Here is a 25,075-nt window from a genome sequence, read left to right as displayed (position 1 = left end):
CATCCAAGGGACTAATATAGTTTAAGCATATGCATAAGAATGTGTATAGGATAGGAACAAGAGAAATCATTTTGGATTATCACCTCTGCTATTCAATGTGTCTTCTGCTATTCAGTGCAGGAGTCTAGTTCTTCTTTCCTTCAGAAAGTAATTTGGTGTAGAGAGAGAGCTAACTGCAATATGGAAAAATTAAGAAGTCACTAACCTCAAGGTCTGCCTTTCCTGACTTGGGTTTTTGTAAATATGTCTTTATACACAGATTGAAAAAAATACCTCCTTAGTTTTCTCTGAACTGAAAAATGAGAAGATCCTAGCACAAATGTATACCCACCTAAAGTGTTTTTACTGAATGTGCTTGCTGCTTGAAACCTACATGTGGTTAGAAAAACACACTCCAGCAATAAGGCTTTTCAAATCTGCATTATACAGTAAAATGGAACATACACTCCCGGTGGTAAAATATTATTTGCTAGCATGTTCCAAAAACCATGCTTTGCAAAAAGCAGTAAAAGTATCTCTAAAAAAAGTTGGATATAAAATCTAGCAGCTGTGTTTTCTGTTTTAGTGAAAAAGCACCTACTTGGAATGAATGGGAGGCTCCAAAGATATTCTGATGGATAGGTATTTGTCTCTCTTTGGGGAAAGATGAGGCGGAGAAGTTATTAAATGTTTACTTATGAATGTGTAAGTTTGAAGGCATTCCATTGATCTTCAGTTATGAACATGAAAGTTTCAGTGATCAATCGAAGCTCTAAAACTTGCACGTTTTTAAAGCAGTGATCAGTGCAGTGCCTGCAACATAGGCATTTTATAAGCACTGATTAGCGGGGAGAGTTTCCCACAGTAAATAGTGCCTTTATGATGGGAGAGGGAGGAGGGAAAAAGTATAGCGCCAGATTTTAGAGCTATAAAACCACGTTTCTGGTTATTTCCTAATGGCGGGGGAAGAAGAGGGAGGAGAATCAAGCACTGTACGTTTAGTGTTGATTTTTGCTACAGACAGATGATACCTGAGCTTCCTTTTAAAAGAACCGGTATGGTGAATTGTGAAACTGGTTTGTAATTATAATCCAAGGTGCTTAAATTAGCGGCGTCCTCGGTTTATACTTGCAGTTACAACTAAATGCTGTTTCGCCTACAGCTGACCGGCATTAAATCTCCCGCTCTGAACTATTTTATATGTACTTTCAAAACGGAACCACAAAAAAAATCCCCCTGCCGTTGCAATTTTACTTCGGTTTAACTGAGGGTCTTATAAATCAGGAATATAGTGCAGGGATCAGCTGAAGTAAATTTCTTATCCAGATCCGTGTCGAGGGTTTTCAGACTCCTGCCCATACCGTTCTCATTTCAGGACTTGAGAGCAGCACACAATCTGTCTGTAATTCTCCTCCCCACACACTCCAGAGGGAAAGTAAACCATTTGTTTTACCCTGCCCTGGTTTTCCCGGGCTTGCTTCTGTTAAACCAGTATCTAACAGGTGCAATGGGCTGTGGAGAATGCACTTGCGGTTGCTGAGTACTTGCATTGATTTTTATTTAAGGCGATCGCTGGGAAACGTGGCTCTTTAGGTAAGCGGGAACAGCAAGGTGAGTTTCTGTTGGAGATGCGAAGTGGAACTTCCCCTTTATGCAAACCAAATAAAGAGATGAAGGGGGAAAACGGTAATTTCTCTCCACTCTGACATTATTCACTATAAACTGGAGGTTTTTCAATACCCTGACTCCCTCTCTTCACCGTGCTCTGCGGGCGCTTTCAATTCATCCTCCTTCAGCTGATTTTCCCACGGGCGCGGGAGAAGAGTTTTAAAAAATGAGGCTACTCCGAGCCACTGCTTGAAATACTTGGAGTCGAAATCTTGCAGTTTAAGGGCTTCGGGTTGAGTAGAGAAGGCAAAAGCAATCGTCTCCTGTTCATTGTGTAAGAAAAGAGAGCACCTGACATGAGCCATGCCAGGCTGCCCTCCTCCCCTGGCACTTCCCACCCGCCTGCAGCAGGGTTAGGGCTGAGCACAGGCAGGGATCGCCGGGGAGAGTCTTTCAAGTGTGGAGGGGAAAAAAGGACCTAGCAATAAAGGGAGCAGTTTGAAAGAAAAGCTCCGTGCGTGCAACTGGGAACTGGCATGTTTGTGATCATTAAGCCGAACAGATCGGCCGGCGTCCAAACCCAGCAACTGCAGCGCTGCCTGGCTTACAGGGAGGCACCGAGGCAGATGGGCTAAGACCCTGCTTCTGCCCCGCGGGCACTGGCCTCGCGCGCTGAGCCTCGGCGCCTTCCCGTTGCTCTTACTGCTCCAGCCGCAGCAGCGCCTGGCCCCGATCTGCCCAGGCGGCAGGTTCCCAGCGCCCTTTTCTCCCCTGTCATAGTCTGCCTGGAGGTGCCCTTCCCTTTCCCAGGCGGCCCGCGGCAGGGCAGGGCAGGGAGCTGCCCTGTTACATGCTTTGCTCCTCTAGTTTTTTCCAAACACGCACGCGTCCCCCTGCAGTTTTGCAATGCCATTTTGCACCCACCCCGCCTCCCAAAACCGGGATGCGCTCAAAAAGATCCAAACAGCTGTGTCCGCACCGGCTCAAATCCGGAATAAGCCCGGCTCGCATCAGCGGCCCTGTGGGGGAGATGTGCAATTGAATTTGGCCCAGAGTTTGGAAACCCAAATCTTGGAGTCTGAAGCTGGGGCTCGTCTCCCGTAAAGCAGTACTTTAATTCTAATTTTCGAGCCAAAGGGCGAGCTGGTGTCCAGGGAAAGGCGCCCCCCAGCAGAAATGCTCTGGGCTGCGAGGGGCGGAAGAGGCCAGTTCCACAGCCCCGCTGCAAAGCGCCGGCGGCGGACCAAGATCCTGGCGCGGGGACTCGGGAGTTCCTTCTCGACCTCCCGGCACCCGCAACCGGTTAACTTGGCATTGAAAGCGGAGGAAGAGAAGCCCCCCACCCCCCGCGCGCCACCGCACAGCAACCTGGCTGGTGGCTAAGGTGGGGGAAAGGATCCATTCATTTGTTCCTGAAGTGCAAAATGTTGGTGGCAGCTGTTGGGAGCGAGGAGGCTGCCCGGAGCCGGTGCCCTCTGCCCCTTTTCCTAAGTCCTAAAAGGCAGGCTCCCCTAGGGAGCGCGGCACACGAATCCCCATTGTCCGCAAAGCTGACACATTACCTCAGTGTCAGCGCCCGCGCACGCACGCAACGAGGCGCCGAAGTTTCCACCAAGATTTTTTAACCTGTGAGGCTGTATAGAACAAGCGGCTGCAGGATCCGGTTTTAACACATTGCCGTCGGCTCCGTCGCACGGAGCTTGGTTCCCCTCTATAAACCCATTCTAGACCAAGTGGCATGTGCCCATCCCAAGTGCAGGGATCGAGGCAGAGGGCAGTTGGATTCGCGGCAGAACCAGGAATTGGGAATAATACAAAGAAAAAGGGCTCTCTTTTGAGAGGTACAGGAAGATCGACAGCCTTTCCAGCTGTGGGGGAAGCACCTTCCCGTGTCTGGAAACCCACTTCTGGGAGCCTTTGGATTGAAACAGCCCCCTCCCCCCCCCCCCGGGTCCCTGATTTTGGATTGAAACCCCCTTGGTTTTTCTGGGGGAGAACCAAAACAAGCCGGGCTCTTTGCAGCGCGGCGTTGCATCTGAATAAGCGAATATTGCTCGTTCGGGGAAAGCGCTTAGAAACTGAATGGGGGCTGTTTCATTTTAAAAATAACTCCAGCTAATCCCGTTAGCTAGGCGGAAAAAAGCGCGAGTGGTAATTATCCAGGCGAGTGTAGTAAAGATCTTGGAACAGGGATCGCAGGAGATGTATTTGTTCATCTCCGAGCAGGTCTGTCACACAGTAATTTAGGGTCGTGCATTGGTCCCGTCCAGTCGCGCTCGAATGAAAGATACATTTTCTGAAAGTCTTGAAAAGATTTTGGAATGTGCGGGGGGTTTTCTTTTCCCTTAATAAACTCGACATCATTATCTACCGCCCAGTACAAAGTTAGGCACTTGAAGCGCAGTGCTGATGGATATGACTGAACCGCTCGGAGTGAAAAGAAACGTTGTATATCTTTCCCCCTCCCCATAAATGCAGGTGAAGGAGAGGGGCTGCACATAATGAGCGGAGGATATCCAGGCGCTGTCCCTTTAACTACGGAACATCTGATTCCCTCATCTGGCAGATGGTCTCTGAGCACAGATTTGCATTCATTGTCTTGAAATCTGTTTTCGCGTTGGTGTTATATAGATTTCAGGGGGCGATCCATACCCAGATCAGAATACAAAAGGGCCGTGATGAAAATAACACCAAACGAGTGAGATTTTTTTAAAAAATGGGTACTACTCTGGCCTTTGATGGAAATAGCTGTTCTGTCCCGCGTCGCTTTTTTGCCTAGAGACGACGTTCTAGAAAAGTTGTGGTTGTTTTTTAAGGATAGATTTGACAGCTCTGCCGCAGGCTTTGGGTACATTGCATGTGCTGGGAACCTTTTTCTCTTGCACACACTGCCCACCAGTCTGTCGCCAACCTCCCTCCCAGATCCTCAGTTTATTTTGATTAGCTCCGAGCATCTTTTTATCCGCGCCCCTTAAATAGTAGTAACAATGCAGACTGCTTTCGGACAGGCTCAGGCACGGGTTTAGTGACTTTTTTGTACAGCCTAAATGCAATCCGCAGTCACTCGGGTGGCAGAAAAACTGTAGTGACTTCTGCAAATCTCCGATTGCCGGAATGGGTTTCGTTTGTGTGTAACACACCGAAAGCAAACTACATTGGGAAGAAACTTGCACCCAGGAAAGTGGGATAACTCTGTTGCGTTTGAACCCCCTCCCCTCTCCCATTGGCAGGCGCTTGCAGTTGGAAGGCGGGGCTGGTGTATATCAGTTCTATAACTGTCCGCTGTCCTCCAATCAGGGGAGGCTATGCAAATATAGTCCCTTATACGGGGGCACGCCACGCCCCTGTCCTGGAGTGTTTTCTCCCATTGCTTTAACACATTCATGGTGACTAGATTGGGGAAGTGTCTGAGCCTTCCCGGTGTAGTGTGTAATCGGACTCTCTTTAGCTCCATTTCTTCTTTCTTTCACAATTTATCCCGATTCCTTTTGGATTAGACAGCCGTCAGTCGCCGTGTCTGAGAGGGAGGCGCGCCCTCTTCACAGCGATCACTTTTGGACGCGGCTTCCTCTCGTGCGCTTGAAAGATGACAGTACCAGGCGAGACTGAATCAGCATAATTTACCTTGCAAGAGGAACAAACTTTTGATCGTTGTTACTGTTCTTGAAGGCATTGACAAAAGTAATAAATTGCGTAGCCTTTAACAGCCGAAGAAGTTGTTTCTGGAAGCCGAGCTCCGCTTTCTTGGGATTTGTGTGTGTGTGTGTGTGTTTCCGTTTCCAAGGCTGCTCCTCTTCGGGAAACTATTGATAGTTTGGAATAGACTTTTTAAATGTTTGGGATTCAAGATACTTTAGGAAGAGGACCCATTCTGAAAGATAAAGCGTTAGGCTCCGAGATGGACTCCGTCAGGTCCTGGGTCAGGAACGTTGGGGTTGTGGATGCGAACGTGGCGGCACAAAGGTAACAACCAACCCGGCCTGCTTCTCTCCCTAGCCCTCCAGTGGCTCCGGCCCCCTTCCCTTTGCAGCCGCTGAAAAATCAGAAGGGCAAAGCAATCGCTAGGACGAGGGACAGGCGCCTGCCCCGGAGAGCGTCAGGAAAGTAGGGTCCAGTCTGCCGGCAGGGCTGCGAAGGACCGGGGGCATGTTTCTTTCTGGCTGAAGGGGAGAATATTTGCACGTAGCGATGCAAACTAACGGCAACTGCTTAAGCCGCGTGTGGAATGGGCTTCAAGTTTCAAAGCCCGTTCAGACGGGCATGTATTTGTTTCCTCAGCTTCAACTTTGTTTTGCTTCGTCCAAGTGCTGACTTGGTCTTGCTGATCTTCGCGGGTGAGCTTTTCGCCCACAGTCCCCGCTAATGCTAGCCTGAGAGAGGGGCAGGGGGTCGGGGAAGGAGCGAGTTCCAGGTTCCCGCAGGACAGTACAGAAGCTGCCCGATGCGGCCTCGCCCGCCTTCAGAAGGGGCTGCGGTCTGAGTCCGGGTCCGGCAAACGCATACACCCCCCCCCCCTACGGCTGCTAGTCTTCAGCCCCCTTGTCAAGACATGGGTTCTCTCTCCTACTCTCTTCTTTTATGGAGGAGCAGGACTGAAAACCCCGCTCTGCGTAACAAGTTTCCCTCCTTGTGTAGGAAGCCTGAAGCACACGTGCGGAGAGGAGAATGGGGCCGGCCTGAGCAAAAGTTGGGGACGGAGAAGCTGAGGGGCAGGGAGCGACTGATCCGCAGCAGAGACTCTGGTCTATAGGCAGAACTTTGAGCAGTCCGGGAGAAGCGCGGGGAGGTGGGCGAAAATCACCTCGGTATTCTTGGGGAAAGCGAAAGTAAAAGGACTTGCCTGCAGGTGACCTGAGAAAGCCGGGCAGAGCAGAGCCCGCAGCACGAGGGGCTGCAGGGATCCAGCCCTCGGCACGGTGCGGGCCGGGGCTGAGCGAGGAGGCTGGGCGCTGGCTAGTCTTCTTTGGGAATGGGGGTGAAAGGTGCATGCTAGGGAAAGCTTTCCGAAAGGGCTCAGGTACCTTCTACAAGGCTACAGCATCACCGGAGAGGAGTGCAGTGATTCAGCCTCGTTTGGAGAAAGAATTAATTTGATATTGTCCGTTCCCTGAACAATAGCTAGAAATCGGGGCAAAAAGGGAGCAGAAGCGCATCTTCTTGAGCATAGGGTTGTAGAAATACTGGCGTTGTGGGAAGATCCCGACTGACTCTCACACTCGGAAAGTCAGCGGGATTCGTGCAGCGCTTTGTGTGACCACATTGAGGCTGCTCGGGACGCCGAGCCGATATTGACTACCGCGGCTCCGGGGCTTTGCCGGAGACGTGCCTACGGGGGGCAACAGGCGCTGCTGCAACCTCCGCCTTCCCAACCAAAGCGCTGCGAAAGTGGCCAGGCGTGGGGACGAGCTGTGCGGACAGGGTGTAAAGGAAGAGCAGTGAACTCCTCTGAACCGATCCCCTCTTTCTGCCCTTTTATCCCAGCCCGGAGCTGGGCGGGTTGTGAAAGAACCCTCCGGCTTTGCAGCAGCTTCTACGGCAACCTTCCCTCTCGCTGGGCTTTTCCCCTCCCGAGTGTAAATCGGGACAAAAGTAAACGGGGTAACGTTTCCAGGCACTGCTTCTCAAGAAGAGAAGTCCCAAAACGCGAGCTGCAAACGGAAGGTGATGAGGGCTCGCGGGAAACGCCAAAATCAAAGTCATCAGTGACAAACGCGTGTGAATCACCCGGTGCTCGTGTCCGCGGCCCCTGTCTGTCCTGGCTGCCTCCCGTGTCTTGTGTTGTGTTGTGTGTATGTTTTATTGCTATACGACCATTAATTTATCTGTCTCTCCCCCTCTTCCCCAACTCTTCCATCTGTTTCTTCCACAGCGGAGTAGCCTTGTCTAGAGCCCACTTTGAAAAGCAGCCACCTTCCAACTTGAGGAAATCCAATTTCTTCCATTTTGTCCTGGCTCTCTACGACAGGCAGGGGCAGCCGGTGGAGATAGAGCGGACCGCTTTTGTGGACTTTGTAGAAAATGATAAAGTAAGGCTTCCTCTCTTTTGTTCTTGTTTTCACCTTCTGCCCTTCCCCATCCAACGCTCTCGGTTCGCCCTCTCTAGTACTTACCTGCTTTTGGAAGGAGAGCCTCTTACCCCTTGCCTACTAATAAAATTGCCAGCCATGGTTGGCCACGTAGGACTGCTTTTCAGCTTGTGGCTCTCTGTGCTTCCTTGTCCTGCCCTTGCAGTTCACACGACTTGTAATTTTCAACCATCTCGGGAAGTTAGGAGGGAACATTCAAATGCATCTATTTGAACAACAACAACAACACAAACCCTCCCGAAGGTCAAATACCTTATTTTTGCTCCTGCCGGATCTGTCAGGTTTTATTAGTACCCTAATCGAGTTGAAAGGGTGAGCAGTAATTTGTCATGTTATCTGCTAAGCCTGACTTAAAAAAAAAAAAAAAAGACTCTGAAGTCAGGGTCAGGCTGTCAGACACTTGTGCTTTGTGTTTTTTAGGTCCAGGTGTTAAGCAGTTAGAAGCACTATCTTTATTTTATTATTTATTTCCTTTTTTTTTTAAGTAGCAGGGAAGGACTTTTAATTAATAAGTACTCCATAGATACTTGTCTTTGGATAACTGATAGTGGCAGTTCACCCAGTTATCTCCCAGTAACACAGCCTTCAGGAAATAAATGTCGATAGTTTGTATGTTAAAAAAACCCCCACAACCATTTCATTATTTTCTATGCACAGTTTTTTTAAACCCTGCAAACTACTATCTAGATTAACTTGCTGAAATTTGCAAACTCAGCCCAGAGGAGAAGAGCATGTTATACTGTGAAGTTGGAAGTGTTGTAGTCAGTGGAAAAGTTTTCTGCAACTCCTACAGGAAAGGATGTAAGCTGCATTTTGTAGTTTGTCCTGGGTCACTCGGAAGGTTAATTTATCTCAATCAGTGAATCCACCTCTCAGAATCTTAATGAACTTTCTTGTCACATCCATAATGAATTGCAGTCATGTTGCCTTTGTGCATGAAGTGCACCAATTTTTTTTTCAAAATCTTCCTTTCTTTCAGGAACAAGGCAATGAAAAAACTAACAATGGCACACACTACAAACTTCAACTTTTGTATAGCAATGGTAAGTCCCCTCCCAACTGCCTCTTCCCTTTTCGTAGGTAAGAATCTAGAACAAAGTTTTCAAATTTGCAGCAATCCATGTATGAAATACATTGAAATACCTCTGTCTACTTTGGCAGCCACAACCCACATTTATGGAGAGCAGATTCTCTAGGTTAACGCTTGAGAGCAAGCAACCTTATATGATGAGATGGTGTTTAATAGGCTATAGTTAAAATTAAATAGATAACTTCCTGCTGGCTTGGAGGAGTAGAGAAAGCTGTCTTCACCCTGACTTTTCTATTTTCCCCTCCTCTCCAGGTGTCAGAACTGAACAGGATCTGTATGTTAGACTCATCGATTCAGTCACTAAGCAGGTGAGCCTAGCTTACAATCTGTACCATCTCATCCCTGCCCTGCCCTTTGAGCTGCCTGGTTCTTGTACATCATTTTCCCCTCTTCCCCCACATCGCCCCTTCCCTTTATTTTCACCTCTTCCCCTTTATATTGCATACCTTAATTTTGACTGCATTTGAAAAACAAAAACCAAGCTGCTTTCTTTTTCTGTGTTTGGGTTATCTTTAATGGTTTTTCAGTATGGTTTATTATTCAGATACTGAAGACCCTGTGCAGAAAGTATTGGAGACTGGGGTTTACAAACTGTAGTGAAACTGAAGTAAAAAACAAATATTATAAATTATACAAAAAGTAATTTCTACACTGGATCACTACATTTCCTTAATTTTTATAGCCCATCACTTACGAAGGACAAAACAAGAATCCAGAAATGTGCAGAGTTCTGCTTACTCATGAAGTCATGTGCAGGTAAGATAATTTTATTGAGGGCATAGGATTTATTCTGTAAAATGGAACAGTGATAAAAAAGTTTGCTTCCATATATGTTAAAATGGTCATGCTGTAGAAGCAGTAGGTATCAGGAGTTTTGCTTCTTTGCTAGGAACTCTGTTCCTGAGGAAGGATTTTGCTTTACATTGGGATAAAATTTGGTTCAGCTAAAAACAATTTTTTTTAGTGAAACAGATCTGGAAAGCCAAAGTAAAATCTTAACTGCCGTAGGTTTTTTCTTGTCTGTTAACTGAAGTTAAACAGCAAAAGGAGACGCCCCAAAAGTGTAAACTTTGTATTTCTTTAAATATTGCAGTTTCTGTTTCTAAAATGTCACCTAGCAGAACCTGCTTAGAAATTAGAAAGTGCTCTTGTTGTATTTTTTCCCTGATGAAATATTTTAACATTATCAATTAAATAAACATAATATAATGACCTTTTTTTTTTGAGGAAAAGAAATGCTGCCTTTCAATACATTTTAAAACAAGATACATTTATGGAGCTTCTATCTTTTAATAAAATAGACACAGTTTTAAGCTGTTTTTAGGATGTTAAGATGATAAATTAGAGGATAAAATACAGTTAAGGATGTTTTTAATAACATTAGTGGAAGTCTGTAGGTATATGTATCTAATGTATGTACATCTTGCTTCCATGGAAACTTATTACTTTTCCTGCTTTCATGTAATTAAATTTTTTTTCAATACATATAATAATGCAAACAGCTCATGTTCTTATATTAAAATGCGTTAAATTGTGCACAGAATGTTCTTTCATAAAATGAAAGGCAAAACCAACTTTGACCTTTATTAAACACATTTGTGACTTATTGTAATAGTATTTTTAAGCTGTTAGGCTCAATTTTGCTTGTTTAAAAAATCAGATAGTGCTGTAGTTTAAAAGTTCTTGGTATTGCCTTTTGAAGTGAATAATGTAGTGAAAGCAATGTAATAGAATCAAATTTGTTGTTTAGGGCTACTTGTATTGTTCCAAAGGTAATAGGATAGTTGGTCTAATTGCAAAGCTATAATGAAGGTGAAGTATGTAAAATGTGTAGTATCTCTTTTCACACATATGTATACATAAGCGCCAAGCGGGCAGAATTTACTCCTAATATACTCTGACCTCATTATCTTTGAAACTGTATACCATTGCTTCCAGACACACACACCTCTAAGTATACACGTGTATATATGTATATGTGTACATATCACACCACTTACTATGTATTTTTGTGTATATTGATTAAAATTGATTTGAGGTGTCTTGCTTTTTGGCTTCTCTAGAACTTAGCATATATATTAAAATAAAAATGTATTTGGATTTATGATGAAGGTCTTACTTATCCATACCTAGATAAATGTCAGAAAAGCAAAGGATTTGGCTTTCTATACACTAGGCTTTCTATTTATTATAATAAAATGACACCTAGTGTTTTTACATTTTTTCCACTGTTGTCATATGTAGAAAGCTTCTGTATTAAGTATAAAAACCCCAATGCAACTTACTTTTTTAAAACAGAAATTGACTGTTTGTTTTTTTTCTGTGAGAAATTAACATTTAAAAATTATTAAACTCTCTCCTAAGCTTTTGTATATTGGGCATCATTTGATGTCCATAAACATGTTCCATGCTTGATTTAAGGTAGTGTTCTACAAATGTAAACCATTATTCAGATTGTACTGAACTCCTGCTTGATAGATTAGCCAAGAAGAATTGCAATTCAGGGATGTCCTTTCCATGTAAAACACAGATTAGTGAACCAAATCAAAAGCACTGTGTAACCTAATCATGATATTTGATTTTAAATGTCTTGTTCACATGTACTTTAAAAAGAGGATGCTGTATGTTCTTAAGAGGCATTCAACCCATCACTTTGAATAATACCAGGGGAATGTATCCAGCTCTAGTTAAACTTGACATTTTTTTAAGCACAATAATCAAATCCTCTTCATTCTGTATTTCTTAAATGGCAACATCAATTTTTAAAGCGCTTTGCTTAGTTTGCATTAGTAACAGTATATAAAAAAATTAATATACTGTACCCAACCTATAGGTTAATTTGATGTCTATTATGTTTTAAAATTACGGGGTCTGTCTTTTTTATTTTTTCCTTGTTAGTGACAGGTAAATACCCTTTTGATTTATCACATATAATCATATATATAGCCATGCTGTATACAGACAAGCGCATCCAAAAATCCCACGTCTTCTATTCAGACAGTGACAGATGTATGCTTAGCAGGAAAGTTGTCTAAATATTGATACGGATACAACAATCTGTCATAGCAATTGAAAGTTTAATTCTCAGCCCCCAATAATTAGCACATTCAGTTTGGGTATTTATTTATTTATTTATTGCAGAGCTGAAATTTTTACTGATAAGCTTTCCACTTTGGGGGTTTTTGCAGTCCGATGGGTACTATCCATAGGTGGTAGAGATGTCTTAAATAAACAGTATCATTTTCCTCAGTGGTAGGAAATCAAGATAAACAGTCTCCTCTTATGGAATAACTTTTCTTCTTTTCATTGTACCAATTATCAGCTAAGAGGAAACTAGTTGTTATGCTGCTGCCAGCAACCCCCTATGCCCTCAATGCTCAGAGGGTTAAAAGGTATTATAATTTGAACAGAAGTAGTCTCAGGGCCTACAGCTGGCTAATAACAGAGTTGTATTGAGTGCAAGCAAGCCCCACAGCTGTGACTTTCGCCACAAGGCTCAGGCTAGACAGGAGCTCTAATCAGCTGGGCCAGGCGGCCACTGGGGCCTGTGTCTTTATCGGCCAGATGGTGTGAATTTAGACACTTTTGTTATGCAATTGCAGGGAGGAGTTGGGGAGAAGAAAACAAAACAAAGGCCACCATGCTGTGAGCTTATTTGAGTTTGAAATTAGAGACAGATTTTTTTTTTTTTGAAAGTTGAGGGCTGAATTTTAAAACCATTTTAGTGGAGGGGGGCGGAAAGGCATAAGCCTTTCTTTGACATGGAGCCTTATGGGGCATCTAGTTCCTAGGGCTGGCTTTGTGGTCGTCTTTTTTTTTCCCTGGCATGCTTCAGATTGTAAAATCTACAGTATCCTTTGTGGATATTCAGAAAAATAATGTAGTTAAGTGTAGTGAGAATTTGCTCACCATTAATAAATCTTAAGCCCTGATTTTGTGACTTCAGGTAAATGAGTAATACTTCTAGGGTCAAAGGGATGATGTATAATGTTACACAAATGTGGCAGTATGAGTTGGGTTGGTTCCTTAATTTCTGTTTAAACCAATATTACAAACCCAATCATTTGAGTCAGTAGGTTTTGTGTTGTTAAGCACAGACATTGTGTAACAAACCAATTGGAAGAGAGTTGGTACTTGTATACTATGATAAAATTCCTTGGATAGAGAGAGCTGAAGACTAGAGTGGGACTTCTGCTAATGCTCTTGATTAGATTATCTCCCAGTTTTTAGAATTACTCTTATCCACATCTAAATTTGTCATCTTGTGGACAGCAGTGCAGGTTTCTCAAGAGAAATTAATATATTCTGCGACTCAAAAGTCAGAGGGTTACAGAAGATCTTCTAGTGATGTAATCGAAATGTGTAAAAATGAAGGCAAATGATAAGAAAATGAGTAGTTCTAAAATGCTTTGAAATCATTGGGAAAAGGTATATTTTATTAGGAAAGAATTAGTACCATATAGTAGTAAACCTTGTTGTAAAGCCTTGTTGTGAAAAACTTTACCCCAGGAAATCATTCTGTTGTATCCCAAATACATGTAATTCAGTCTAAATCTTTACTCTATTATAAAATAGTGAACCTTTTGGGAAGTGTATGTGGGATGGCAAGATGCTTGGTATTGAAAATATTGCTTTACTCGGCCAGGTCACTATTGTGGCAGGATCCAATCTGATACATTTGTACCGTTACCACTTGACTCAATTATGAGACTCTATGATATGTTTTAAAACTCTTACAGAGAGAGGAAACAAGTTTTGTTTCAGTGAGCAATAAAAAAGTTATACCATTGCAAATCTATTTAACAACTGCAAGAGCCTTTTGTTGAGCCTACCAGTGGAAGAGAAAATATTTTGCAAAATAGATGTCAAAATTGTTTTCTTCTCAATAATTTTCTCTGTTCTTTTTGTAGAACTACAACTTTAATTTTATTGTATTTAAAAAAAAGCCCAAGCCCTGTTTATGAAACAGCTGTTAGGTGGAGAAACAAGTAAAAGGCACTCTTAAAAAAAGTTACAACTGAGAGTGGATGATTCTTGATGGTATAAATCATCCTAGTTCTATTAACTTCAATTAAGCTATGGCATCTTACACCAGGAAAGGGTCTGCCTTGGGGTTCTTAAATGACTTGCCAGTCTTTTATTTTAAAAGGAACAGCTTCAGTGAATGCAGGAAAGAGGCAAAGGGAATGCAAAAGTGTCAAAGTAGTTCAGATTACAACTGATAGCTGCATTCTATCTCACTGGGCTGTATGAGCTTGCAAAGGGGAAGTCTTTCAGTCCTTGTGGCATTGCAATCTATGGATCAAAATATTTCCTACTTGCAAGATGGAAGATTTTTTTTGTCTAAGCAACTTACGTTTTAAGTATTCTATATATGAATATTCCCCATTTTAGAAAGGTGTAATCCTTCATATAGTATTGGGTTCATTTGTGCCTATTTTATCAGTTTTTCCTTGCTAAGAGCCATTCCAAGAGCTGAATTTGGGCTTCCTAGGGTGTTTGAAAATGCATTCAATCCCCCTTGTAGCATTACAAATAAAATTAAATTGTCTGGGCTAGATACGGCTCATGATTATGTTGGCGTAAATCAAAGCAACTTTGCTTGAATGTGATGGATCTCTTGGAATTATGTTAGTGTAACCAAGAGCAAAATGGCATCCATTGGATTTTTGAGCATGAGGGAATTTTGATGTAGTCTTTTAAAAAGTTAAGTGGTTTTGCTCATATATTTTCTTTGCATACGTTAATATCCTGGTTATTTCAAATTAAATTGCCTGATTTATTACAGCATCTGAATGCTCTTACATCTAATGAACTTGTGCATTGTTGCTTTGAGATAATTTATCTCCATATTTTCAGATCTAATAACAGGGACCCCCCTCCCCCTTTTTGTTTTTGTCTTGTTTTGTTTTTATTTTGTGTGTCAAACTATCAGATCCTCATCTGGTATAAATCGGTGTAGGTCTATTTCAATGAGATTACACTCCTGCATAGCAGATGAGGGTCTGGCCCATTGTTTTCAGAAAGAAAGGGCAGATACAAAGGTGCTGGGCTAGTACTGAGTGACTCAAACTGTCACTGAATTCAATGGCAGTGAAGAGGACTTAGAGCCTCTCAGAATTGGGCAGCAGCTGTCTCTCCAGTTATGCATATATGTGCATGCACATATATATACACATACATCATGTATTTAAAAAGTAGTCCCTGAGTAGTATTCATCATTGTAAGCTCTATAAAGCAGGGACCTTCTGTTCTTGCATTTGCTTGTAAAGCCCCAGAAACATGCAGAATGCTGTAGATGTAAAAAGTTATAATTTGTAACTTGGTAAACTGGGTCCAAATCAATATATAGTATCATCATTAGACAGAGAGTTAGTAGTGTTATTTCTATATCCTAACATTGCTGGCCATGCTGTATTTATAAATGGAAACTTAATATAAAAGGTTCATTACCATCATCAAAACAAATCCCAAAGGAATGTAGCCTTCTTAAAGATTAGGCTCCACCTAGGTTGAGCTCTAGCTAGCACAGTCTGGTTGGATCTCCAGTCTGTATTGCTGGCAATATTATCACACCACTGAAGCTTTTGGTAACCACATAAATAAAGAGAATTAATATAATAACTTATTACTACTATACAACAAGCCAATAGGTGGCTTATAACACCTTTTACTGATGGTCTAATTTATAGGTGATTTATAGATAATTATATGTACCACAGGCCATGCATGTCTGTAATGTGGCTAAAATGTCTGTTATCCATTTTTAAGCCCTTTATAAATGGAGCTTTAGCCTAAAGTGTGACCATATTTCTCTTCATTTTAGCTGGGATTTTTCAAAGGAAAGCCAAAGGAGCCAATGGTTTCAGTCCAACTGAAAATAAAGGGATGTTGGGACCCTAACTTCCTCTGCCTCACCACTTCAAAAACCCAAGTCAGAAATTCCTGGAGGCCACTTAAAACTCTATAGAGCCTTATATTGAGTCAAGTGAGGCTTAGAGTTTTTTCCATGCATTTTCACTGTAATGCTCTCATTTTTGTTTTTCTCCCCTCTCCAGCCGGTGCTGTGAAAAGAAGAGTTGTGGCAACAGAAATGAGACTCCCTCAGACCCTGTGATCATTGACAGGTAGGAAACAAAGCTCACAGCAACAAACGAACCAAGCAAAACCACTACATTGGCTTTGAGACAGTCAAAAGTCTTGATGGCTTTCTGTCAGTCTGTCCTGTGCTTTGATGTCTGTGTTCCATATTCCCTTGGAAAATGGCAAGCTAAAGAGCTGCTTATTTTCAGACAGGCTCAGCTTCTCTTGGTGGAATTTTTTATTTTAATACTTCCTACATACAGTCATTTTAACTTGACCAACAATACTGTGCATGTCTGTTCACCAAGGACAGGATTTGATTAGATCATGGAATAAATTTTCAGTAACCTGGCATTTTCATTAACAGTCCTTAACAACATAGTGATGGTGGGGTGAGGGTACATACAATACATACAATTTATGTATTTATTTTTTATTTTAGATGTACATTAGCCAAATTTTAAATGTATGGTTTGGGAATTAAACATCATCTTCACATATATTTCCAGATAAGTTCCTGGAGTCTGCCTTCAGATTCTGAGTGAGTAGGGAACATGCAATAAAATTCTAAGGTAGCATATTCAAAACAGATTTAAAAGGAAATAAGCTTTGTGGTACGAGTGACAAACCAGTAGATCTCATTGCCATATGATGCTGAGGCTGAGAGCCTAGTAGTATTTAAAAAGAACACCAAGAATACACAGAGGTTTTAAAGTGAATATTAAAAAATCACAGCCAAGTGATTGCTTTAGATAAATTTAAATTCTCATGCTTCAGGATTAATTTGAACTTATACTTAACTAGGAGTCAGGAGGAAGTTTTTGCTGCAGATGTATTATCCTGTAGCTACTGATTGTAGGCATCGGATACCTGGCTGCAATTAGAGATGGGCTATTGAAAAGATTGGTCCAGTTTCTTTTCTCCTGTTTTATGCAGCCCATATAGCAAGATCTGGCATCTCTGTAGTACACTGGAAGTTAAACTTGGGGTTAAGAATGGCTAAGCTAGTTTGAGTAAAAATCCAAAGTTCCCATCCCTCAGATTTTTAAACACAATTTTGATCTAAACTCTCAGGGAGGATCTGAATTTATTTGGATTCTTTTTTTTTTTTTTTCTTTTTCTTTGTCTTTTCACTTTCAAATGGTGGTTTGAAGCAAAGTTGGAAAGGCCAGAGTACCTACAGTGAGGTATTTCTGACTAGAAGTGCTAGACATATTATCTTGGGTGCTTACAATTGTCCTTAAAATGTATAGCTTGTTTTTGGCTGCCTTAGACATTTGTTTTGACTCCATGTTTGGGATATTTCCAGTCTCATATTTATCACTGACCTGTCACATGACCTCAAGCAAGTCACTCACATTTCTATATCACTATTTTCTGCTCCTATACTTTTCTGTTTAGATGATAAATTTTTCAGGGCAAGGGCCTTCTACACAACACTAAACACAAAAGATGCTCTATGTGGTTCTGCAATGCAAATATAATACTAACAATGCTACCCATGAGTACTTGTGCAGATAAACAGAATACATACTTCCAGAATTTATGTTCACCAGCAGTGAGGATTTTGAAACACACACATAAACAAACTAAATGCATTATCCACCCTCTCAAAAAATCCCTTTTGAGGAACAGTTTGTATTTCTAGACTCATGAGAGAATCGTAGAATCCGCATTTTACAGGGTTCCTTTATGGAAAGTAAACTGTGATTAGCAACTCTGCACTGAGTGAAATAACGCTTCTGAAAGGCAGCTCATGTCCTCATGCTGATGAACATTGCCAATATTGTTTGTGTATATATATGTTTGTGCTTGAAGAGGGGTTATTTTATTCTGAATGCCTTCTTGCTGTCTTAATGTTGACTTCTGTGTGTGTGAGTGCTCATGATGATGAATATCACTTGCATGAAGAAAACTAGCTCTGAATTAAAAGGAAAGGAGCTAAGGTTTTACTTAAATTGCAGTGGTTATGACAAAGACCTTGGTTGTCATTAGGGAAGGGCACTGAGATGATCAAATCAAGCAGGCGTGTTGTAGGGACAAGCTATCCCTTGGTATTATGGGTCCCATAGGAAAGATGAACCTGATCCATGCTTTTAATATGGTTTCAGAAACGTACTACAAACTCGCTTTCAGACACATAGCTGGCTCACTGTTGAAACACGGTTTAATTCACTCTTCGATGCAAGTTGGAAACAAGTCTGGGACTAATAATGTTGACAGAACTCTCTGCAGGAGTAGAAAGAAGTTTAAGCAAGAATTGGGTGCTAAAGTCATTAAAGTACTCCAGAGAATCCTAGTTGTTGTAGCCACTGATACAGGTTACTTAGGCCACATAGCCAGACTTTGATTTAGCAGGCTTTAGTGGAAGAACAATGCAGACAGTGTTGAATTTGTCATGGACTGCAGGACCAGGACTTGAGGGATGGAGAGAATGTGAAATGGAGGAAGAAGAGGTGCTGATCATCAACTTCGCTTCCAAGTGACTTGTTTGTGAGAAGTGAGACCATAACAGGAGTCTTCTGATATAGAAGGGAGGGAACATTGAAGCCAGCAAGGGAATAGCTAGTTTGAGCATGATAAGCTAGCATTGCCTTTCCACCTCAGTTAATAAATATGCATTGCTATTGCTACAAAGGTGTGTGAGAAAATTGAGACTGGCACTCAGGAAGACCCATCTGCATTATAAATCAAATCATATTAAGGACCTGGTTAAAACATAGCTTTGTTTTGTACCATAGAAGAGACCACGACCTGCTCTAACACAATAGAAGACCATGGCCTGTATCTGGGAAGAGAACACATCCCTTCTTAGTGCTATGTCCTTGTTTGAACCTGTTCACCATTGCATCTATAATGTTTTAGCTCACCCCCCCATCCCCCCAATATGGTAGGAGTTAAAGTTAAAGATCTAAGATTAAAGGTCTGTTGACACTGCAGTTGGAAATGTGATGATAACATAGGTAGGCATTCCTAGGCTAACCTTAATCTGGTTAGTTTGGGTAGCAATAGCGGGGAACATGCAGTGACATAAGTTTCAGCATAGGCTATCCCAGCCCACTTAGGAACCCAGATATATACTTGGATACTAGCTTGGGTATTTCTGTCTGTGCTGCAGTTTGTAAGACCCTAACAAAATTAACTCAATCATAAGTTACTGTGCTCAGACCAAACTGACCAGAACTTACCCCTGTGCCAATGCAGGCTATCATCTCCCTTCTGACAATGCATTATTTTGAGAAAACCACCAGTTTATGTCAGTTGAGGATCTGGCAAATTTGTGTTTGAACAGAAGATTTTCCAGACTGCTCTTGGAGCTGAAGAAGAATGTTCTTTTTTGCCCTTTTATTTTTCTCTTTGCATGTTCTTGCAGATGGGTGTATTATAACCCAAAGTGGTGACATTCATTGTTGAATCAAGAGCATCATGTTTTTATACTTAAAGGGGAAAAATAGTTCACTGAGGAGAAAAGCAATGCAGTCATGCTGTTCTCTGGCTCCCCTTTCCCCATGCCCCTGCTGCCTGAACAAAATTTAAAAATCTTCATGCTGAACAAAACATAGCTGCCATAACCTTTGCTCTAAGGACTAGATTTAGGTCCTAAGGACCATGCAGGGTTGTGTGTGTGTGTGTGTATGTGTGGCAGGCGGGGTGGGGGGTTTATTCTTGGAAACCAAAGTTTGTCTATATGACTCAGCATGCCTTTCATACGTTTAGGCCACTTCCCAGTTAGTATTTGAAGATTCAGATTTTTCCAAACGATCCTGATCCAGAATTTTCCTAAAGATTCAGCCTAGCCTTACCAATGACAATTATTTATTCTGTAAGATACTGAAGAGTCAATGCGTGCTTGGGGCAGGCAGGTGTGTGGAGCTATTACAAACAGGAAGGCTCACTCCCCAGTGTTCCACATTACTCCATGTGTTTACTCTCAAACACAGATAATGAGCTTAGTTGGATGAGAATCTGTCTGGGTGTGTCTCATTTGGGCCATGCTGGCCATGGGTGAAAGGTTCTTTTGTGCTTGGAGGTTGGTGGGTCGGGTCACTCAAAACAGTAGAGGAAGTCTTTCTCAGTGTTTTGCCTGTTGTGCCCAGATGGGTTTTTAAATAAAACTCAGTATATCTCTCTCTGAGTTTTTCTTCGATGGCTGTGTGTAGATGAAACAAGGGGCATGTGTGTACAACACTTTAAAGCAGGCTAAATGTTTTTGCACCACTTTAATGATGTCAGGGTTTGCACACCTCAGTGGTGTATTGCGCATTAATTCCAGCCACTATAGGAAATTCGGCAGTGTAATGTACCTTAAATGACTTGGGGCTTAGCAAACTACAACTCCTCTGAGGAGTTTGTTTGTTGCTCCTACAGCTATGGAGCGAAGCACCGGGCTCCGTGCAGCTCAGGGGCTCTGCAGGAAGCCCTGCAGACAGTCTGGCAGCAGCCTGGGAAGACAGGCTCTGCGCCCGCCCCCCCCCCCCCCCGGAAAAAAAAAACAAAAAAAAGCAGTGAGCCTGATCTTTCCCCCCCACCACCCCTGGAGCCTGCCTGAGCTGTGCGTGGGCCTCGTGCTTCCCTCCGTGGCTGTGGTGCGCCCTGGGACCTCCCAAGCTGGATGCCTGTGGGCAGGTGCCACTTTTGGGGGGGGCATTGCTGCCGTGGCGGGAAGCACCAGCCCATCCCCACAGCCCAGGGACCATTCCACCCGCCGGCAGTTTGCTCTCCCCTTCCCACTGCCGGAGAGGCAAGTCAGGTGTGTGCCCGACATGGGGGGTTTAAAGGGCCCTGAATAAGGGCCCTTTAAACCCCCAGATTATCAAATGGCATAAATGGGCATGGATTCAGTATGTTTCAGTATCTTTCCATATGTCGTTGCTTTCTTTCTACACTTCAACACCGCACAGTAGTTCCTGAGTGGTGGTAGCCTCCATGGTACCCTCCCTTCTTGAGTTATTTGTCACATCTCAGCTCTTGGTAGGTTTATGAGTTCAGTAAAAATATTGTATTAAACTAAAACAACAAGTAGAGGACTTTTCCGTGGCTGTAGTAGTGCTTAGTGGTGTACATGGCAATCTTTGGAATTTAAGCTATTGCCTTATATTCTAAGATTTGCTGAAGAAAATGCTAGGTGGGCATACGACATTCAGGAGACTTTGAGGAAGATCTTTGGGAAATGATCACGTTCTTCCTTTTACAAATTAAATTTCCAAGTGAAAGCTTGTAGCCTGTGTCCTGTCTGTATGAAAGATATCATTCAGTTGTTTGGGCTATCCATCACCTCTTAAGAACACAATCCAGTTATAAGGGGAAATTGGTCCAAAGTTCAAAACATTTTATTTTAATATTCACAAATATTGATTTTTCATTTTGAACTAGTGTGGTAGGTTTATGTTTTTTAAAAGGGTATAAGATGTGCAAAAAAAAGTGGCATTGGTGTTTGGGTCAAAAACATATGCTCAAATTGAAACAATTTTTTTTCAGCTTTTCAGTCTCATCAAGAAAAACTGAAACAGTTCTATTTTTTGGGTTAACCGGAAACAAAATTTTCAATACCTGCTGTTTGGTCACCAAATTGAAAAATCGCTTATTGGCACAGCTCTGTTCTGTAGCACAGTTCTGCTAGTACAACATGGTTCTCTGTCTTCTTCAAGTGGCTGTATCGTATGGAGGCTTTGGAGCCCTCTGTTTTCTTTCAGCTAGCAAGGTGAGATTGTTTAGCCTGGGTATTTAGGAACTCATGTTCCTAGTTATAAAATTTAGGCGCAAATAGCCTAAATTCACCATTTTTTAAAGGGCATTAAGGATGTACATGTGTAGTCGAGCACCTTTATGTGCCTAATATTTAGGCTAATGTTCCTTACAGCATCTTATGTAGATGTACCTGTACAGTAGGGAGTCCTGGATTCAGCCCCCACTATTGATAAACGTTCTAATTGTTCAGTAAGGCCTAATGTGTTTGGGCTCTGTTTAAAGCTTGGACTAAATTAGAGTAATAGAATTTGAGCTATTAGTTTGTGGGGGGAGAAGATAGAATGTTCTCTTGGGTTAGAGGCGCATTGAAGAATTGTAAGAGGCTTAGGGCCAGATCCTTCACTCTGATGGGACTACATTGAGTTACAGTAGCTGAACAATTGGCACTATCATTTTAGATGGTGAACCACAGCATTGGTCAGCTGACATACACTGTAGCTATTTAGCCATTTGTTGAGCTAACACACACTTTGAGCAGAGGCCAAAGAGACTGAATTACATTCTTTTATCCTAGAGTTCATCCTTTCAGAGGAGAGCCTGAGCACTGTAAATGGAGTTTGCTCCACTATGGCTCCTGTTATACCTGTTGTATTGATAAGCAGAGGGCTCAAGTCTCCAGAGTCAGCTCTCTGGCACATTTCACAAGCAATAAAATACACTTCAGGAAAGACAGCCTCTGTCAGACACAAACATTATGAATGTGCCACTGTGGTGTCCATGCTTTCTGTTAAAGTGCTTGCTGTAGTTTGCCAGTGTAGGACAGGGCCTGTGTTGTACCATGTCCTGCTGCAACACAAGAGGAAGTTTAAATGATATGCTTGGCGTTTCAAATGGTTTGAAGAGTGCTTACTAGTTTGCAATATCTGCAGACTGTTTTGCATATCCATTTTCAGCTTTTAATGAGCTCGGGCATTAATGGGTGGTGTTCCTTCTTCCTATCAACTGAAGCAGAAAAGGAAGGGAGTAATGGTGGGAGGCAGAATTTCCTAGTGTTTGGAACTGAGCAATAGGAATTCAGAGAACTGGATCTAATTTCCAGTTATGCCACTAATTTGTCCATCAGAAAATCACTTAACCTCTCTGTACCTTGGTTTGCCCTTAATTTAAGTTGTTAGTTACCCATTTTTGGCAAGTATTTTGAAATACTTGCATATACATTTTATTATGTTTCTTGCCTTATCAGGGCAAACAGCAGTACATAATATGTGACAGGTTTGGAACTGTTCTACTTCGTTCCCTTTTCACCCTTGCAAAGCTGCTGCAGTGAAATAAATGTTTCTCTAAATCCACTGCTGCTATAGGGAGAAGTCATGAGAGTGAAATAACCACTTTTCTGTTCTGCTCCCTACTCTTCCCTCCAAAGCCTAGAATGATCTCTCCACTTGTCTTTGGGAGACAAAGTCCTTTGTTCACTGCTAAACCCAGCTCTCCTGCAAAGAGCTGCTTTTGTGCCATCTGTCTCTTTATGAATTTTTTAGTAGTTTGGATGTTTCTGAGAAGTCAGTAACTTAGAGTGCACTATCTTAGCTTTTTGACAGGTGGTTTTCTTAGTCCATTTTTTCCTTTTAATGAACAAAACCAAACCAAAGTTTCTTTTTAAAACGCTAGGTTCTAGAATGGTAATCCTCAAAGTGAACACCAGCACAACAGTCACTTAAGCATGTGAGGAGAGCAAAATGGTTGCTTGTTTCAGTGTCTTGCTTAATCACTTTTAATGTGGTTAGACAACAGATTTGCCAGCAACCTAATGAGTTTAAAGGAGGAGAAGAATATTTTTGTAAAAGGGAAAAATAAGAGTTGGAAAGAGGCAGGATGCTTAGACGGTTGTTCTTAGAAGAAAAGGTCGTTAGGGTGCTTCCCTGCGATTTAGGGTTCAGTTTCTTGCTCTGCTAGACTTCCTGTGTGTCTGTGAACACGTCTACAATGCTTCCTTTGTGTATTTGGGAAGAACCATGGGGAAATGCTCCTTAAGTGACTTCATTGCTGCATTTTTGGGTTTCACACCTCCATCAGGACAAGGCAAGACATACAGGGGTTTCTCTGCTGGGGCATGTCAAGGATGCTATGTGGACATACCTGTCATCCTCAGTTCTACACTAGAAAAATAAGGATAACTATATCACTTTACCTCATTGAAGACTGTGAGGGGCTAAGACCATACAGTATTAGGGCCCACATAAGGTAAATGTATTCTGAGCATGATGTATAGTATATAGTAATGTTCTTTGGGTACAATAGGACAAGAAGGAGAATTGGGTGAGGGAGATGTGGCTGAGATTATTTCTTGAAGTGACATCAGAAAAATGCAATGGTTTTGAGTCTTAACTCATGACTTGGCATAGCTCTGTTTGCAATTAGCCTATGGATGTTTTGGCCCCACAATGACAGGGCAAAAAAGGCGATGTCTGGGTTAGATCTTTTACATCTTTTAAAAGAAATTGTGACAGTTGCTACCACTGGAGGGAAATCTTAAGACGATAAGTCTAATCAAGACAAGGCCCAAAGGGATTTAGCATTAATTAGATGAGGTCCAGTGATGATCTAGTGCAGTTTAGATGGCAAGGATGGATGGAGTCCAGCCTTGTTAGAAAAAGCCATGTTCTCACCCAGATAAACGGCATTGCCCATGCTGACTGATTAGAATCCTGACTGGCCAACACAAAAATTTGAGTCAGCTTAAGCAGAGAGGATCAAATCCTTGTCCCATGGAAAAGAATGGGAGTGTTACCAATGATTTCTGGTAGGGGAAGATTTTGCCTAGTCTGTGTACCATATGGATTAGGGAGCAGCCAACAGAGGGAAGGCAACAGAATGAGGAGCCATGAAATCCAATGAATTTGCTCAGGGGAAATGGAAAAAGATAACAGTGGCACCAACAGATGTGTCAGTATAGACTTCCTATCAGTATGCACACATCTGACCATTCATTGCTTTGGGAGTGGTAGTATGCATTCCATTCTGTGGTTAGTCCACACAGGATGGTGTTTGACTTACTAGAGCTAAAACCAAAGAGATTGTTCCCTTTCTTGCTGATGGTCCTGGATTCAAATCCTGATGGAAGACCCCCTGTGGGTATGTTGTAAAAAGTGTGCATTTGACCTATGTGTGTTCTCACAGCCCAACCAACAAGATCTCTCTCCCGGGGTCTGTTGCATGGTTTTGCAACTCTGAAATGCAGAGGCATTGAGACCCCACTCATCAAACCAAAACCAGGATGAAGTTTCCTGTGAATTAAAACTCTCCAGAGATTGTTGATTGATGTTTACTGAGTTTAACAGCTAGAAAAAAAATACATCAGCCAAACACATCCCATGCAACAATTCTCTGTGGTTGGAGGCCATAGTAGAACCTGCATGTCTGACTACGCGTTGCAAGACCTGGTACCCAGCTGGTCAGGCTCACCACACTGATAGGGCAGGAATTCTACTGTAGTTGATGGTGGAAGGCTGGGGGTGGGGCTTCGTGGAGTGCCATAAACTGT

At 42.4% G+C, this 25,075-nt stretch overlaps 1 protein-coding gene across 2 annotated transcripts in view; it reads left to right on the top strand.

Moving 5' to 3' along the window:
* EBF2 (EBF transcription factor 2) overlaps positions 1-25,075 on the top strand; it is a 238,920-nt gene that overhangs the window by 53,343 nt on the left and 160,502 nt on the right. The window contains exons 1-6 of one of the 2 annotated variants that reach the window (XM_014606429.3): positions 4,978-5,550; positions 7,457-7,613; positions 8,653-8,716; positions 9,016-9,071; positions 9,446-9,519; positions 15,822-15,890. In XM_014606429.3, coding sequence (XP_014461915.1) covers positions 5,420-5,550; positions 7,457-7,613; positions 8,653-8,716; positions 9,016-9,071; positions 9,446-9,519; positions 15,822-15,890 — 551 coding nt within the window. In that variant the 5' untranslated portion in view covers positions 4,978-5,419. Of the gene's footprint in view, positions 1-4,977; positions 5,551-7,456; positions 7,614-8,652; positions 8,717-9,015; positions 9,072-9,445; positions 9,520-15,821; positions 15,891-25,075 lie in introns of those variants that run through there. The other variant, XM_014606430.3, reaches the window with a different exon arrangement.

The sequence above is a fragment of the Alligator mississippiensis genome, chromosome 7, assembly GCF_030867095.1.
Source record: "Alligator mississippiensis isolate rAllMis1 chromosome 7, rAllMis1, whole genome shotgun sequence".
Taxonomy (NCBI): domain Eukaryota; kingdom Metazoa; phylum Chordata; order Crocodylia; family Alligatoridae; genus Alligator; species Alligator mississippiensis.
Note: the sequence above shows the minus strand (reverse complement) of the source record. Positions and strands in the feature narration are given on the sequence as shown.